This window comes from Ornithorhynchus anatinus, chromosome 18 (assembly GCF_004115215.2).
Source record: "Ornithorhynchus anatinus isolate Pmale09 chromosome 18, mOrnAna1.pri.v4, whole genome shotgun sequence".
NCBI classification, from domain to species: Eukaryota; Metazoa; Chordata; class Mammalia; order Monotremata; family Ornithorhynchidae; genus Ornithorhynchus; species Ornithorhynchus anatinus.
This window is the reverse complement of record NC_041745.1, coordinates 24,186,098-24,203,484: the sequence shown is the minus strand read 5'-3', so window position 1 is coordinate 24,203,484 and position 17,387 is coordinate 24,186,098. Positions and strand designations below refer to the sequence as shown.

The following is a 17,387-nucleotide window of genomic DNA, read 5'->3' as shown; positions in this document are numbered from 1 at the left end:
TTTTCAAACTGTGCTATCTGCGGGTAGCATTACCTGACTTACCAGAGAACGCACCTGACATATTGGCAAGAAATCTGAGATACCATATATCTTGAGGGTAAATGTTTCATTTTCATCTTGAATACCAAAGGAAAAAGGAAACTTGGGTATTAATTAGCTAATGTGGGAATCATAATGACATGATTAAAGCCATTTTAATTCAGCTAAGTAACACGATTTTCATTGGATGACAATCAATTACGAGCATTTCAACCACTTCAGGAATCCCTGAGTGAAGGTAGACACTTACTATGGTTTAGTCTTTTGATACATCTGCTTTTTTACCTGAAGTAATACTCCCAGGAACAAGCTCAGCAATTTATATTGATAGATTCCACTGAAAAATTAAATCCTTAATAGGAAATGCTACTAACCTGAATCTCATGAAAAAGTTTACTCCAAGTATGGGGCGTTTTGCACTAACCAGCATGGCCAGGTGGACAGAGCACAGGCCTGGGAGTCAGAAGACGCTGGGTTCTCATCCCAGCTACCCCTCTTGTCTGTGTGACCTTGGGCAAGTCACTTCACTATGCCTCAGTTACCTCTGCTGTCAAGTGGGGATTAAGACTGTAAGTAAGCCCCGGGTGGTACATGATTAACTTGTATCTTCCCCATTGCTTAGTATAGTGCCCGGCATGTAGAAAGTGCTTAAGTGCCATTAAAATAAATTCTTTGTAACTCGATTAAAGATTCTGACTCCTTTATTATCCAATATTTATTTGTGGACCAGTACCACAGAAGTATATATTTTCGTTACCCTATTTATTTTGTTAATGAATTGTACATCGCCTTGATTCTATTTAGTTGCCATTGTTTTTACGAGATGTTCTTCCCCTTGACGCTGTTTAGTGCCATTGTTCTTGTCTCCCCCGATGAGACTGTAAGCCCGTCAAACGGCAGGGACTGTCTCTATCTGTTGCCGACTTGTTCATCCCAAGCGCTTAGTACAGTGCTCTGCACATAGTAAGCGCTCAATAAATACTATTGAATGAATGAATGAATGAAGTTCCAAACTGCTAGCCTGCATGAGAAAATGAGAAAGTTCTTTCATTCATTCAATCTCATTTACTGAGTGCTTACTGTGTGCAGAGCATGTCCTAAGCTCTTGGAAAGTACAATTCAATTCTCGATATATTTTTGAAAATTAAACCTTTTCAATATTCACACTCAAAAGTTTCCCAAACATTTTCATAATTTAAAAAGAATCTCCCATGAAACCCAATTTCAAAAATCAACTGAATTCCACAGACTTGCCCAATGACTTTTACACTTCTGGATGATCCAATATGGCCAATACGTTCTTTTTGGCACATTTCGGCATTTTCCACTCCATGACTACTACTTACTATTGATTTATTGGATTATCAGATTTTATATTTACAACCCCAACACAGGAAGTTGTGGTCAAACTGCAACATTATTTTTCAGCAGGAAAAAGGGAAGAAAGTTGAGATAATAAAGATTTGTTAATGTTTTTGTCATAGAAACCATTGCAAGGATTTCTCCCCAAGAGTTTTGATAACCTTTCCAAAAATTTGTACACTAGCAACTAGTGTTTAAAAAATCAACATTTGTTCTCAAAATCCCTGATAGAAATGGTAGGCCATGAGCTGATCTGATTTCCATTTTTATTTTGCATTAGTTAAGTGCTTTTTATGTGCCAGACATTGCACTATGTGCTAGGGTAATAATAATAATAATAATTGTGATATTTGTTAAGCGCCCACTGTGTGCCAGACACTATATTGAGTGATGGGATGGATACAAGTTACAGGTTGGACCCAATCCCGGTCCCACATGGGGCTCAAAGTCTTAATCCCCATTTTACAGATGAGCTAAGTGAGGCTTAGAGAATTGAAATGATTTGCCCATGGTCACACACAGTAGGCAAGGGGAGGAGTCAGGATTAGAACCCAGGTCCTTCTGACTCCCAGGCCCATGCTCCATCCACTGGACTATGCTGCTTCTCAAATATCCCTAAGTCCTATTGGTTCTTTATTTGAAATGTACCTTAAAATTCATCATTTGTGGCATGAAGCTACTTGTACTAGCTTGGATACTACAAAAAGCGAAACCAGTGAAGCAATTCCAAACTATAAAGTTAAATATGGGGAAAAAAAGACTAGACTGTAAGCTTGTTGTAGGCAGGGAATGTGTATGTTCACTCTGTTGTATGCTTCCAAAGGCTTAGTACAGTGCTCTGCACAGCGTAAGTGATCAACAAATACCACTGATGAAAAAAAGACAGTAAGTAGACAGAAAACGGCAACTGTGGATGAAGAGGGAACTCTCCAAAAGTCCTCCGTTCTGAGAAAACAAAATTTCTTGCCAGTAACTTTGTCATCTCAGACATAGTAGATGAAGTTATACAAGACTGGATTTTATAAACAGACATCTAATACCCAGTATTCCAAAAGAAAGTCACATGAGAAACACACATGTGCCACAAAAATCCACCGACTTCTTACTTAAAGGAACATCATATCCAGTTTCTATTACAGTTTAAATGAGTTCTGCAAAATATCCATCCTACATTTATAAGTTCAGTCCGTTTTTCCTTCATGCTTGTTTTCACTATGCATTTTGGATAGAATGCAACAGCAAAATATGGGAAAATTCTTCAAGTAACACACCTGGACGCAGCACAGCTCTGGGTTGAAATAAATGGCTGTGCACACGGGTGTGAAACTGGATAGGGGTTGAGCACAATATGAATTTTCCTTAATATGGGGTTCTGCGAGGAGACAACCCTGAATTATAGGACAACCGCCTGCATACCCTTTTCCAAGGAGGGACCCCAAAACTGACCGTCCTCAAAATCCTGTCACTCATGATATCCTAGAAAGCTCCATGTGTATCTGAAATAGCTAGTTCACTGGCACGGTGAGATAAGGAATGTGTTTTGTGTGAATGGGTGAGGAGATGGGGGACGGAGCAAGGTGTTAGAAGATCCCCCCCTTCAAAGCCTTATTGAGTACATCTCCTCCAAAATAATAATAATAATAATAATAATGGTACTTGTTAAGTGCTTACCTGTGTGCCAGGCACTGTACTAAATGCTGGGGTGGATATAAGCAAATTGGGTTGGACTCAGTTCCTGTCCCACTTGGGTCTTAATCCCCATTTTACAGATGAGATAACTGAGACACAGATAAGTGAAGTAACTTGCCCAAGGTCACCCAACATTCATTCATTCATTCATTCAATAGTATTTATTGAGTGCTTACTATATGCAGAGCACTGTACTAAGCACTTGGAATGTACAATTCAGCAACTGATAGAGACAATCCCTGCCCAATGACGGGCTCGCAGTCTACGAGTGATGCTGCCAGGATTAGAACCTACAACCTTCTGGCTCCCAGGCCCGTGCTGTACCAAGCACAAAATAGTGGTCAATCTAAAATTTTCAGTTTTTGACAAGTGCTTAAAACTACTCCAGAAGTTACAATTCTGAAGTATCAGTTACTCAACTCTTTTTTTAAACTGTTAATAAAATAAAGAGAAGCTGGAACTTAAGATCTAGAGAAAAGGCCAAGTATTCTTCTATCCCCTTACCTTTTCTATAGTTTAATGAAAAGGTGAGGAATTGGATTAAATACAAGGGTCGGAAATATGGAGATGCTAGGGCCTTGTTGCTCATCTATTTTTATGTCACTAAACTGTACCTTTTTTTGGTAAGTTATTTCAGGAATGGCAAGGAAGTTCATTAAAGGTAAAGACCCTACAAATTAACAATATTCAAGGTGTTATATGAAATAAGTCAACTAAAAACTGAAAGTTACAAACTTCAGGGCTGGAAAACTACCAACAAAACTGACTGTTCCTTCCTGTAGATTAGACCGTTACCCCAGTCAACAAGAAATGAAGCTACTTTGGATTCTTGTACAGAGCCTAGTGAGGCCAAGGAAGTCTCGGAACTGAAAAATCAATCTAGCAGTGCTATGCCTTAACTGTGTGCTGTGCATTGTACTTAGAACTCGGGAAAATACCACACATTTGGTAGGCACGTACCCTGCTCACAATGAGTTTACAGCCTAGAGTGGGACTACGAGACATAAAGGCATCCAGTGCCTTGTTCATTCAATCGTATTTATTGAGTGCTTACTGTGTGCAAAGCACTGTCTTAAGAGTTTATCCAGACTGGTCTGGGAACAGACCAGCTGAAAACCAGACTGCTTGTATATAAAACTGGAAAACTGATAACCCTGAGACTTGGATTCTAGTCCTTGCTCAGCCACCTGCCGCTTGCCCAGATTTCCCTATCTGAAAAAGGAGCATAATAATACCAGTCTCCCCCTACCTCACAACAGTGATAAAATTATAAAACTAAGCCACTTGGAGTTCTGGAAAATACGGGAGCTAAATTAAACTTAAAGGCTTAATGCAAATTGAGACACTCTATGGAAAAATCCACATGCCCATTCAAATTGACCTACTGACAATGACTCTGCTAGGAAAGACTTTACCAACTGAAAGCTGGTTGACTTAGGTCACACAGGTAACTCAGAACAAAAAGGCCATAGCAAACTTTAGGAAAAGCAGCATATGTACTTTGGATTAATAAACAGTTTACCTGGCAGATTTGGGCTTTTGTTATGTTTGTTTCAAGATTACCTGCTTCACCTTTCTGTAGAATGAGATCAAGAAATTTGGTAGTAACTGGGACACTCCTGCTTGAAAGTGTCTTAAAGAAAGTATTTACAGTCTTTGCAGACAAAACATTCCAGCTGAAGTTATCTCCTTCCCTCCCTCGGTCCTTTCTCTCCCCAACAACATGCTTCTACCTCAAATCTCATTTCTCATTTTCTAAGGACAATCTTCATCTTCACTCTATGAACTGTTTCTGTAGAGTTCACTTGAGAATACAATTTACATTTTCCTTAAACCTTGTGACAGAAGTCACAATAGCCCAGAGTATAGTCCAGGCTGCCATTCACTGTCTACAAACAGGTGTTGGGGTGACTTCAGCTAAACCCACTCTATCCCCTTTATCATTCATTGAGCACTTACTGAGTGAAGTGCACAATACTAAGAGCACATCTGAAATCTGTATACACGATCCCTCCTCTCAAGGAATTTATGACCTAGGGACAGAAAGAGAGACAAATACTACAACTGAATTACAAAGGAGAAAGTAACAGGATGTAATAAATATGTACCTAAGTACTCTAGGCAGGAGGACATCGATGCTTTAAGTGGCAGCTAAGGGCTAAAGGGGAGGTAGAGGGACATAAGGAAGGAAGATTAGAAATCAACTTGGGAAGGCCTCCTCAATCCTCATTTTACAGATGAGGTAACAGGCACAGAGAAGTGAAGTGACTTGTCCAAGGTCACACAGCAGGCAAATGGCAGAGCCAGCAACGGAACCCAGATCCTTCTGACACCCAGGCCCATGCACTATCCACTAGGCTAGGCTGCTTCAATACAAGCTTCAAGTTTAAAGCATTAAGCTGGGACTTGCCTAGGGCTCTTGGACTCACATCACCCACCCGGATACAGCCTAGAGTCATGATTGAAGGCAGGCTGTCTTAACGTGACTGAACTCTTTAAGGTCGGCCACGGCACACACTCTTGCAGAGAACATCTCAGGAGAAGTCACTTGATCCATATTACAGAGTGAACTACATCCAACCGGCCTTTCATGGGAGTTCAATTTAGTCAGAGCTACATGGGATTATCAAGTTAAAAATAAACGCGTCACTCGATAGTCATTTTTTTTTTTTTAAAATGAAAGCCACAGGTTCACATCATTAAACCTACTGCAAAGAACCAGACTGGTTAGGATGATGATAATGGCATTTGTTATGCACTTACTATGTGCAAAGCACTGTTCTAAGTGCTTGGGGAGATACAGGGTTATCAGGTTGTCCCATATGGGGCTCACAGTCTTAATCCCCATTTTACAGATGAGGTAACTGAGGCATAGATAGGTTAAGTGACTTGCCCCAAATCACACAGTTGATCCATGACCCGACTCCCAAGCCCGTGCTCTTTCCACTGAGCCCCGCTGCTCCCCGATGAGGATGAGAGAGGGCAAGCGCCACCGTGCAAAGCCACCCACATTCAAACCAATTTCAGCACGCTGGTTCTACGCTCCAAAGTCTCGAGATCAAGCCCTATGCCTCATCGTTCTTGAAAGGAGGCTCCTTTGTTATAGCTTGATTACCCGAATTAAACTAATCAGCTGCTTCAAAATTTACTGTCTCCAAATGATGGCATATTTCAGTGTAGTGACTGCATCTGGCAAAACTGACAGATGACCCCAGCAGGAGCCCAAAAGGGCACGCTCTTGGCACGTGTCCAAAACAGCCCTGCCGATCAACAACGTTGTCCAAAGAGCTGAAGTTCTATAGCTTAGAGAACCGCTCATTCATTCAATCATATTTATTGAGCGATTACTGTGTGCAGAGAACTGTATTAAGCACTTGGAAAATACAATTCAACAAAAAAAAAAAAAAGAGAGAGAAAATCCTTGCCCACGACAACCAGCGTGGCCCAGTGGATGGAATACGGGACTAGGAGTCAAAAGGACCTGGATGCTAATCCCAGCTCCGCCACCTGTCTGCTGTGTGACCTGGGGCAACTCACTTCACTTCTCTAGGCCTCAGTTACCTCATCTATAAAATGGGGATGAAAACTGCGAACCCCCTGCGGGACAGGGACTGTATCCAACCTGATTAGCTTATATCTACCCCATCGCTTAGAACAGTGCCTGGCACACAGTAAGCGCTTAAACACCACAAACAACAACAGCTTTCATGAGGCAGAGTCTCAAAGACAACACTGTTGAAAGCTGCAGCTCTGGGATCCTCGTTAAAGGCCATAATCTCCACCCCTGTTCCAACATCTAGAGAAGCAGGATGGCCAAATGGAAAGTGCCTGGGAGTCACAGTACCTGGGTTCCGATACCAATTCCTCCACGTGCCTGCTATGTGACCTTGGGTAAGTCACTTAAATTCTCTATGCCTTTCTCTCATCTGTAAAATGAAGTTTAATGCCTTTTCTCTCCCCTACTTAGACCGTGAGTCCCAGATAAGAGAGAGACTGTGCCTCATCTGATTATCTTGTATCTATCCCAGCACTTGGTGAAATGCTTGGCACAAAATAAGCACTTATTATTAGAAATGTGCAACTTTCAAAAAAATCCTTTGAAATCTAATTAACAGGCTATCTTCTCTAGGAGAGGGTTTTTTCCCCCTAGTTGATCCTATGATCTCTCCCTCTTCTCTACCACTAAGATATTCTAAATAAACAGCTTCCCTCATTTAAAAAAAGTAGCTCCAACTGAAAGTTACTATGGAAGTGACTATGATCAATGAGGAAAAATTGAAAAATTCATATTGCTATCATAACATTTTCAATTTTTGAACACCCCGAAATCAACCTAAAGTTTCACAGTCTCCCCCTGAATTCGGAAACTCATCCTAATACTCATATTATGGCCATCTACAGAATGAAAAACGCTTCAGGTATGTCAGAAAGGGACATCTTATTTGGCTGTGTCCATAGCTCATATCTAGGTATTTCACTTGCAAATGATTTTGCTGGCTGGAAAAGTATCTAGGTCCCTCAAATTAAGCAACCACATGTATTTCAACCCAGCCACATAGGGTTAGACTATTTCCAAATGCAAATCCACTTCCATGAAGATAGCAGTTCTTCAGACCCCAATGCAAATTTCCCAACTGAGACTTGGCTCTGGACGGTGTTACCCTAAAGGCAGAGAGAACAGAACTCTCATTCCTTCTTATCTTCCCATCAGTCAGTCAATCGTATCTGAATGCTTACTGGGTGCACAGCTCTGCACTAAGCACTTGGGAGAGAACGCTATAAGTATTGCGACCTCTTACGTTAATCAATCGGTTTTAATGAGCTTACTGTACGCGGGACGCTATGCTAAATGCTTGGGAGGGTACAGTATAAGCAGAGTTAGTAGACACAGTCCCTGCCCACAATGAGCTTACAGTCTAGAGGACTGAATACAAGTATTTTTCAAATAAAAAGAGACATTCACTGGATTCTCCTTACCAGATTAATACTGTACGTTTTACAGGTGAAATCATCCAACCTCTGGTTCTGCAGCTTTTCCGTTATTAGCGTTACCATGGTAGTTGTCCCTTTAACACTGCTCAAACTGACAAGCATTGGAGCTCCTTCGTGTCCCACTTCAAAATTCCTTGGCCATCGTGGGATCTCAGCTAAATCTTAAGGCTTATGCCTCCATTTTACAGACGAACAGTTGACTTCCAAGAGACCTTCAGTGGTTCATGTCTTGTTTTCTGGAAAAAGAAATGGTCAAATGTCACTATACACGTTTCGACATGATAGGTGTCACTTTTTCCAAAAGTGTCAGCGGATATGTAAAACAGTAGGCAAAAGGCGCTTTTCAGAAACATTTCAAGTATTTGTCACTCTCCAACCATAAGTTATTACCCCAATTTTTTAGATGAAGAAATTAAAATTTGCTACGAGATCCATTGATTTGTTTTTCACAAGATGCCAGTAACAAAAGTCAGAATATAAAGCCACTGACCTGCTATTATTCAGGAAGCTACGATACAATCTCTTAAGGAGATTGGCGGTGTAGCTGAAACTAGGTCCCTTCTGTTTATAAAATTCCTTGTTCAAACTAGAAAATTATGGCTCCAAACGAGGTTGTGACGTGCAAATACAAAACCGAAAAGATCCAGGAATCATAGTGCAGCTCGAGTTGAACTTGGCTCTCTGATAATTCTGCTTTTTTGATTACATCAATTTTAATCATCTGATATTCAACCAAAAGGTCCAAAGTGCCTTCTAATCAAAGTCACGGCATTAGCAGTCATTCCCCTCTGCTGCCAGGAAATATATCTAAATCATTCTAGCATATATGTACTTAACCTATGTTAAAATTTCTCCAGGGAAGAGAACTCTACACTATTCCTCAAGCTCATTCAATATTCTATCTTACATGTCTGGAAGTTATTTCTTACCCAGTATAAAAACTCCTCATTCTAGTTTACTTGGAGTTCACCTTGTGCCTTCAGTGGAGCCTAGAAAACAGCTGCTCATTACCCTGAAAAGCAGCACATCAGACTGCCCATAGTTTAGCTGACCCAGACTGAATGCTCCTCCTCCCCGATCATGGGGATGCACACATGTCCAATTCCCCGGCTGCGTGTATGTGAATGTGCACTTGTCCACCTCCTTGACCCTGGGTGTGTGTGGGTGCGCATCTGCCTGCTTGTCCAATTCCCTGGAGTTGTGTGTGTTTATTATGCTCTCATCCCACTCCCCCGCACCTTGCGCATTACAACTCTATTGAGAGTCTGGCCCCAAGTTTATCTCACCCTCAAAAATGAAAGGTTGACCTGTTTATGTGTCTTACTTAACATAAGCGTATCTAAACATATACAAGACAGAGCATACTAAGTCTGTGGCTCATTCTGACCCGTAGATCTTTTTCTGTCATCCTGCACACCCCCAGTTTTACCCACCCCAACATCTGGGCAAGGTTTTCCACCCACTTCCTTGAATAGGAGTGGGCTGCCCTTCGATCCAAAGATAACCCTGTCGAAGTGAGTCTGCATCCAAGAGCATGAGTGTCCTTGACAGAACCTCTGACACACTGTCCATGACACTATGATAACGCATCTTTCCCGGCCCTTTGCCATTCAGGTGAGCATTTCTCAAAGACCAATGGTTGACTGTTAAAACGATGGCCTACTGCAGCCAGGACAGGAATTTGGAGTAGCAGTCATGAGTGAGAGTCAGAGGGTCATGACTTTTAATATCAGCTCCACCACTTTTCTGCTCTGTGACCTTGGGAAAGTCACTTTGCTTCTTTGGGTCTCATCTGTAAAATGGGGATTGACACTCTGAGCCCCAAGGGGGACAAGGACTGTGTCCAACTCAATTTGCTTGTATCCACCCCGGCATTTAGTACAGTGTTTGGCACATATTGAGTGCTTAATAAATACCATAATTATTATTAATGATGATGATTTACCTTGAGCCACCCCACATTCAATTGCCTGGTACCCCTCTAGACTGTAAGCTTATTGTGGGCAGGAATGTTTATTGTTATACTGGACTCTCCCAGCGCTTAGTACAGTGTGCTGCATATGGTGAGCACTCAAAAAAAAAAAAGACTGACACATTACGAAGCAGCTGTAGAGAGAGCAAAAGCAGTCTGGTCACCAAACGGACTATCTCTGAGACATCAACAGCAGCAGACACTGTTGGCTTTCACTCATTTGGTAAACCATCGCTTAATATGACACCCAGGATGGCTTAGTCGGGGTCAAAGGGGACAGATGTGCACACACACACACACACACACACACACAGAGAGAGAGAGAGAGAGAGAGAGAGAGAGAGAACAGCAGCAGCAATAATATGTGGTGGTCCTCCACCTAACTAGAAAGACACAGGCCAAAGCCAGTTTGGGAGCAGGAGAAAAGCAAATATGATAAGCCCCCCCCCCCCCCCCCCCCAGCCATGTTTATTCTGCCTGTGACTTCCTGGTTTAGCCCAAGAAAAGAGGAGGCTTGGGGGGGGAGGGGAACCTGGAGAATTCCCATACTCCATGACCCTCCACTCCCTCCTTTATTTTTTTATGGTATTTGTTAAGTGCTTACCATGTGCCAGGCACACACTAAGCGCTGAGGTAGATACAATCTAATCAGGTTGGGGACAGTCCACATTCCACATGGGGCTTTGAATCCCTATTTTACAGAGGTAACAGGCCGAGAGAAGTGAAGTGACTCGCCGAAGTGACTCACAACAGACAAGTGATAGAGCTGGGATGAGAACCCAGGTCCTTCTGATATATCTAGGCCTGAGATCTATCCATTAGCCAACGCTGCTTCTACTACATGCTACCTCATTCTGTTCACTCCCGATTATTTCAATTTATCACGGTGACCTTTTGGGAATAGTCAAGAAACACCAATCCTAGACCAGAGCTACACAACAGGCCCAGACCAGATCAATCCGTCCACTGAACTCATTTGGCGCTTGCTGTTAGGAGAGCCCAGAAAATATCATTTCGCTGTGGGGGGGTCTCTTCAGACAGTGGAAACTGTACCTCCTGGCAATTTAGCAGCTGTAAATCAATATCCGAGTGCCCAGAATGGAGATCCTTGAGTCCTTGTTGGAACGGTCAACCTATGACCACCTGAAGACCTTCCCAATCAATCGATCGTAATTACTGAGCGCTTACTGCATGTGGGATACTGAACAAAGGGCTTGGGAGAGTACAATATAACAGAGTTGGTAGGCCCCTGTCCCCTGCCCGCAAGGACGCTTACTCCATGCCCAGCCCTAGCCTTCATATTTCTCAAAGAAGAGGGTAATGGTAATGAGAAACAGCTCTAATGGACAGAGCATGGGCCCGGGAGTCAAAAGGACCTCGATTCTAATCCCGGCTCCGCCATCTGTCTGCTGTGTGACCTTGGGCAAGTCACTTCACCTCTCTGGGGGCTCAGTTACCTCACCAGTAAAACGGGGATTAAGACTGTGAGCCCCACGTAGGTCAGGGATCATGTCCAACATGATTTGCTTCTATCCATCCCAGTGCTTAGTACATTGCCTAGCACATAATAAGCGCCTAACAAATAGCACAATTATTATCACTATCATTATTATTATTATTAAGAGGGGTTGCCCTACATTTCTGGGCTTATCTTGGGGCCCAGGATTTTGGAGGATGACCAAAGGCAAAGTCTTTACCCTTTACTGAAAGGCAGCTCACACAAAAGCCCTGGGAAAGTAATAGAAACATTTTTAGAATGTTTCCATTCTCAGCCCAAAATGGAGATGTTCTCAATGAGCTGAAAGCAAAATGTGCCACCGTGACCAAGAGACGAGAGAAGTCACTGCCTGGTAGTAAAGATTCCTGTCAAATGATGGGAGACAGGATCCAGAATCAGCTAAGGGATGTGGAAGGAGAGGCGAGAAAGGCAGGGAGCGCCCCAGCTCCAGGGAGCCCCGATTTGACAAACTCCCCCCAGGTCTATTGCTTCTCCCACCCTGATTACTCACCAGAGGAACAAAACCACAAACAGTGAGTTAGATGCAACTGTTCCAATATTCTACCCTCCCTGACGGCCACCTTCAACTCTTCACTCTCCAGAGGTTTCTTCCCCACTGCTTTCAAACACGCTCCCGTCTCCCCTATCCTTTTCCCTTTGTTTGCTATGGTATTTGTTAAGTGCTTACTATGTGCCAGGCACTGTACTAAGTACTGGGGTAGATTGAAGCTATCCTAAAAAAAACCTCCCTTGACCCCACTGCTCCCCCCAGTTATCACCTTAACTCCCTTCAACCATTCCTCACCAAACTCTTTGTTTGAGTTATCTACACCTGCTTATCCACTTTTTCTCCTCCAATTCTCTCGACCCCTCTTCAGCCTGGCTTCCTCCCCCTTCAATCCTCCAGAACTGCCCTCCCAAAGGTCACCAATGATCTTGTTCTTGGCAAATCCAACAGCCTCTACTCCCAAATTAATCCTTCTCAACCTCTCAGCTGCTTTTGACAACGTCAACCACCTTCTTTTCCTACAAGCAGTGCCCAACCTCAGCTTTACTGACACTATCCTTTCCTGGTTCTCCTCCTGTGTCTCCAGCAGCTCATTCTCAGTCTCTTTCGCGGGGTCCTCCTCTGCCTCCCACCCCCTAACTGCGAGAGTCCCACAAAGCTCAGTTTTCGGTTTCTATTTTCCACCTAGACCCAATCCCTTGGCTTCAACTACCATTTCTATATGGACGATTCCCAAATCTACATCACTAGCCCTGATCTTTCTCCTTCTCTGCAGTTTCATTATTCCTCCTGCGTTCAGTACATCTCTAATCAAATGTCCCGCCAACACCCCAAACTTAACATGCTCAAAACAGAATTACTGATATTCCCACCCAAATCCTGTCCACCCCACGACTTTCCCATCACTATAGATAGCACCACCATCCCTGTCTCACAAGCCCATAAACTTGCCATTATCCTCGACTCATCTCTCTCATTCAGGCCATGTATTCAAAAATCACCAAATCCTGTCAGTTCCACCTTCACAACATCGCTAAAATCTGCCCTTTTCTCTCTATCCAAACTATCATCATGTTAATCCAAGCACTTATCCCACCTTGATTACTGCATCAGCCTCCTTGCTGACCTTTCTGCCACCTGCCTCTCCCCATGTCAGTCCATATGTCACTCTGCTGCCCGGATAATTTTTCTACAAAAAACAGTTTAGTCCATATTTCCCTAATACCTCAAGAACCTTCAGTGGTTTCTCATCCACCTCCACATCAAACAGAAACTCCTTACCACAAGCTTCAAAGCACTCCATCTTGCCCCCTCCCATGATTTCCTATTATGACCCAGCCCACACATTTCACTCCTAATGCCAACCTACTCACTGTACCTCGATCTCATCTATCTTGCTGCCGACCCCTTGCCCACATCCTGCCCTGTCCCGAAACGCCCTCTCTCTTGATAGCCAACAGACGATAAAACTCTCCACCGTCAAGTCTTATTAAAAACACATCTCCAAGATGCCTTCCCCGACTAAAGTCCTCATTTTCCTCTTCTCCGGCTTCTTTCTGCATAACTCCTGCACTAGGATTCATACCCTTTATTCACTCCAATAGCACTTATGTACATATCTATAATTTAATTTAATGTCTGTCCCCTCTTCGGAAAGCTCACTGTGGACAGGGGACATGTTTACCAACTCTGTTTTACTGTATGCCCAGCGCTCTTCACACAGTAAGCGTTCAGTAAATGACTGAGGATCAGTGGCACTAAAAATATTCAGACTTAGACGTGCCCTTCAGAAAAACAGAGGAATAAATCAATAGCAATACTGGGTTCTTCAGTTTGTCATCCCTCTCCCTACTCCCTTATTAAATATGAACTGAGTACCCTGAAGTCGTACTGTATTTCTTGATAATTATTCTTCAAGGCTTTTGAAATAAACTGATGGTAAAATCTAAGTTTATATAGGATCATGTCCTTAAGTAGTTTTAGATGGGTTTTATGATTAATGTCCAATTATAACTTCAGGGTGTACTGTTAGTTGTAATGAATTTGAGCATTTTACTCAACTCCATTATCTGAAGTTCTACCTAGTTTCCAAATAATTAATCCAATATTCCAACAAGCTATTCCGATTTTTAAGAATTCATATACTACCCTTCCGTCTTCTCTCTACCCCCTGTTCAAGTCAAATAACTTTACAATGACAAGCATCCTAAAAGTCCTAGAATTTCAGGGGCCCAATTATACAAACCATTTTTGCAGTCTTAGAGTCTTCTATCCTAAGCAACTTTCTAAAAGCTAACAACTCTACATATTGCACACCCCGACTAACAAAAAGGCTGTTTCTTTATTACCCATCCCAGTATTTGTTACAAGGTATTAAATTCAATTTTTGAAATGTCAAACCAATGATAAAAAAGATAAAAGCCGGACAAATTCAGAGGAACTTATTGTGACTGTTTCTGCTTTTGGGTTACTTCTAATAAGAGGAAGAGGCAGGAGTGGGAGAATAATTTAGGAAAGCTCTATATTGAAATAAAGCAGAGAGGAAGATCAGTGTGAGTAGCAGGAGAGGATTTAAAGGCCTGGAGGAGAGAGAGAACAGTATGTGCTTCAAAATTTGGGCAGGCCCTGTTAGCACAGGATAAACATGGGTTCCACACTTCGAGGGGGAGGCTGGGCTGAGCAGTTGCTTTATATCCCCAACCAAGGAAGCTAGCACAAATTCAGTATTCCCCATATGTCCAGATAGAAGCACAGTAGCTGACACGCATCACTATATTCAACAAAGGAGGGGGAGATAGAGAAATTCCCTTTACAAGTCAACAAAGGTCAAAACTATTAGCACAGAGGTCATTCAACTGATAAAACGTCACAATTCTATATTCACTTTGCCTAGTTAGGAAAGCGATAAGGAACTGGTATTCCTTATCACTGCAGAAATATTCCCTTGACCCATCTTTTGACAGATTTAAAACAACCAAACTGTTTTTGGAATACTTTAATGTACTCTTTCCAAGAGTTTTGTACACAGTAGGTGATCAATAAATACTACTGGATAAGTTGGAGAAAATGAGAAAGCAATGCCCAATCCAAGGAAACTGATATATAGCCACAGACTAAAACTCATATGCCATAAACTGGGATTCTGTCATCAATCTTCATCAAAGAAATTAATATGGCAGCTATATACTGTTAGATTTGGGGCAAGGGGGTGGGGGGAGCGGGGTCATCCTTATGGAGAAAAAGATGACAAAAGTCTGATACTTCAAGTTTTTTTTAGATAATCTGCCAATCGACTCATCTCTTAATCGTGATTATTGAATCTGATAATCCATAGAGTCATTACAAAAGATTTTTTTTTTTAACTGTAATGATTTGAAATATCACAAGAAAGTGGGAAAAATTTTGGGTTTTTTTTTTTACCCTCTAGACTGTAAGCTCATTATGGGCAGGGAATGTATCTGCTAATTCTGCTGTACTGCACTCTTTCTAGTGCTTAGTACAGTCCTCTGCACACAGTAAGCACTCAATAAATACCACTGATGACACACATCTTATTTCTGTAAAGTTCAGATTCTAACATGATAAAAAGCATAATTTTACTGTTAACTAAGTGAAAAAGCTGTGGTTATATTTAATTTATTGAAGTACTAATGAAACCTTCATATATTACTCCACGGAAGAATAACAAATGTATACTAGCTCAACTACATGCTTCACTAACTAATGGGTACTTTTTTTAATATCTACAAAGTAAATCTGATGGCTTCCAATAAAATTTAGTGAAAGGTAGCAAATGCTAATATTTTCTCAGCATGAGATACACTCAAGCTACCTTTTCAAATACGGTCACAGACACACTTGCTAGTTAGCATTATCATCACAATCCAGCCATGCCCGAAGAACACAGACTCCATCCAATTCCCTTCACCACAAGTGTACGGCCTAAAAGGGCAAGCATGCAGGCGATTGTGTTAAATGCACTCATGTGCTCATCTGTTCCTGAAGCTTGGACTGTTTCGGAGGCAAGGCGCCAGCAAAATGAACCTGGGTTTGGCTGTGACTTGGGAAAGACTGACAGCCACGATTCAGGGATATGGAGCCGAAAACCCCATTTAGCACCCCATTTAGCAAGACAAAACTGGGTTTACTCTGTGCACCGACCAACTCTCCCAAGCGCTTAGTACAATGCTCTGCACACAGTAAGTGCTCAGTCAAGGAGACAGTTGCTTAATACTGCCTATGCAAAGTATCTGTTCTCTCTTCTCACTCCGTTCACATTCTCCTCTTCCGAGCTTCAATAGGCAAGGAAGAGGCCGCATTGGAAAACATGGCAATCATGTCAACAGTTCAGAACATTTTGCTCTTCTTAAGATGTTTGTGCAACACTCGAAAGAGAAAGAACACTCCAGGCATAGCTATTAGATTTATAACACTTGTCAATTAAAGATGCGAATGCCTAACATATTGTACTTTCTAAATGCTTAGTACAGTGCTCTGCACTCAGTAAGCGCTCAATAAATGACTCAAGAGCAAAATATATACCAGTTTAGGAATAGATGAGCACCACTGATTGCCCTCTAGAAGCAAAAGAGCAAAAAGCCCACTTACAAACCATAATATATTAAAATCTCGTATACCCGTTAAAAGAGCAGTGAAGTTAACCACTCATTTTGAACTACAATTTCAGAAATGTGACTTTGCGTTTATCTGTTATGCCTTTAAATGGTTGACAAGACTGATTAGACAAACAGCTATAAGATGATTTTATTATCATTTCCTCAGAGCAAGTTTAAAACTTGACTGAACAAGAAAATACTGCATACATATACATATATATATATAGATATACATATGATTCAGGCAACCAAGTAAAAAGAAGTTGTGCACATTTTCCAAAGCCCCTGAGGAGAAATACAAACCTAGATTCTAAGCACACTCCACTGGTAGGCGAAAAGTTAGAACTTGTGAATGAAATTTAAAAAGGGAATTAAGCCCATATAGCTTCAATTGCTATTCTCATATACTTTGACTCAAGGCTTATCCCATACCACAGGGTGAAGTGAAAAAACTGCCAATTTTCTCATAAATCTGTTTTCAGAAAATTGCCATTTGTGATCATTCAGCCTCTAAAACTGGGTTTCTTTACAAGAATCTACTGTTGGTCAGATAAAGTTAATGAGGATGAGGGTAAAGTCTCTACTTCATCTGGCATGTGTAAAAAAAAGTCCATTGCTTAAGCTTCCTGATTTGAAAAATGCTGGTACGTGAGAGGCGATAGCTGGTGTGTATGCAAGGAAAACAGAAAGAGATTAGGCCATATATAGCCT

General features: G+C 41.8%; 1 protein-coding gene across 5 annotated transcripts in view; it reads right to left on the bottom strand.

Annotated features, from left to right (window-relative positions):
* Positions 1–17,387, bottom strand: part of FAM53A (family with sequence similarity 53 member A) — a 96,182-nt gene that overhangs the window by 57,099 nt on the left and 21,696 nt on the right. For all 5 annotated transcript variants that reach the window (XM_029083138.2, XM_029083140.2, XM_029083139.2 and 2 more), the window contains one exon: positions 8,068–8,318. In XM_029083138.2, the coding sequence (XP_028938971.1) occupies positions 8,068–8,184 (117 nt within the window). In that variant the 5' untranslated portion in view covers positions 8,185–8,318. The remainder of the gene's footprint in view (positions 1–8,067; positions 8,319–17,387) is intronic.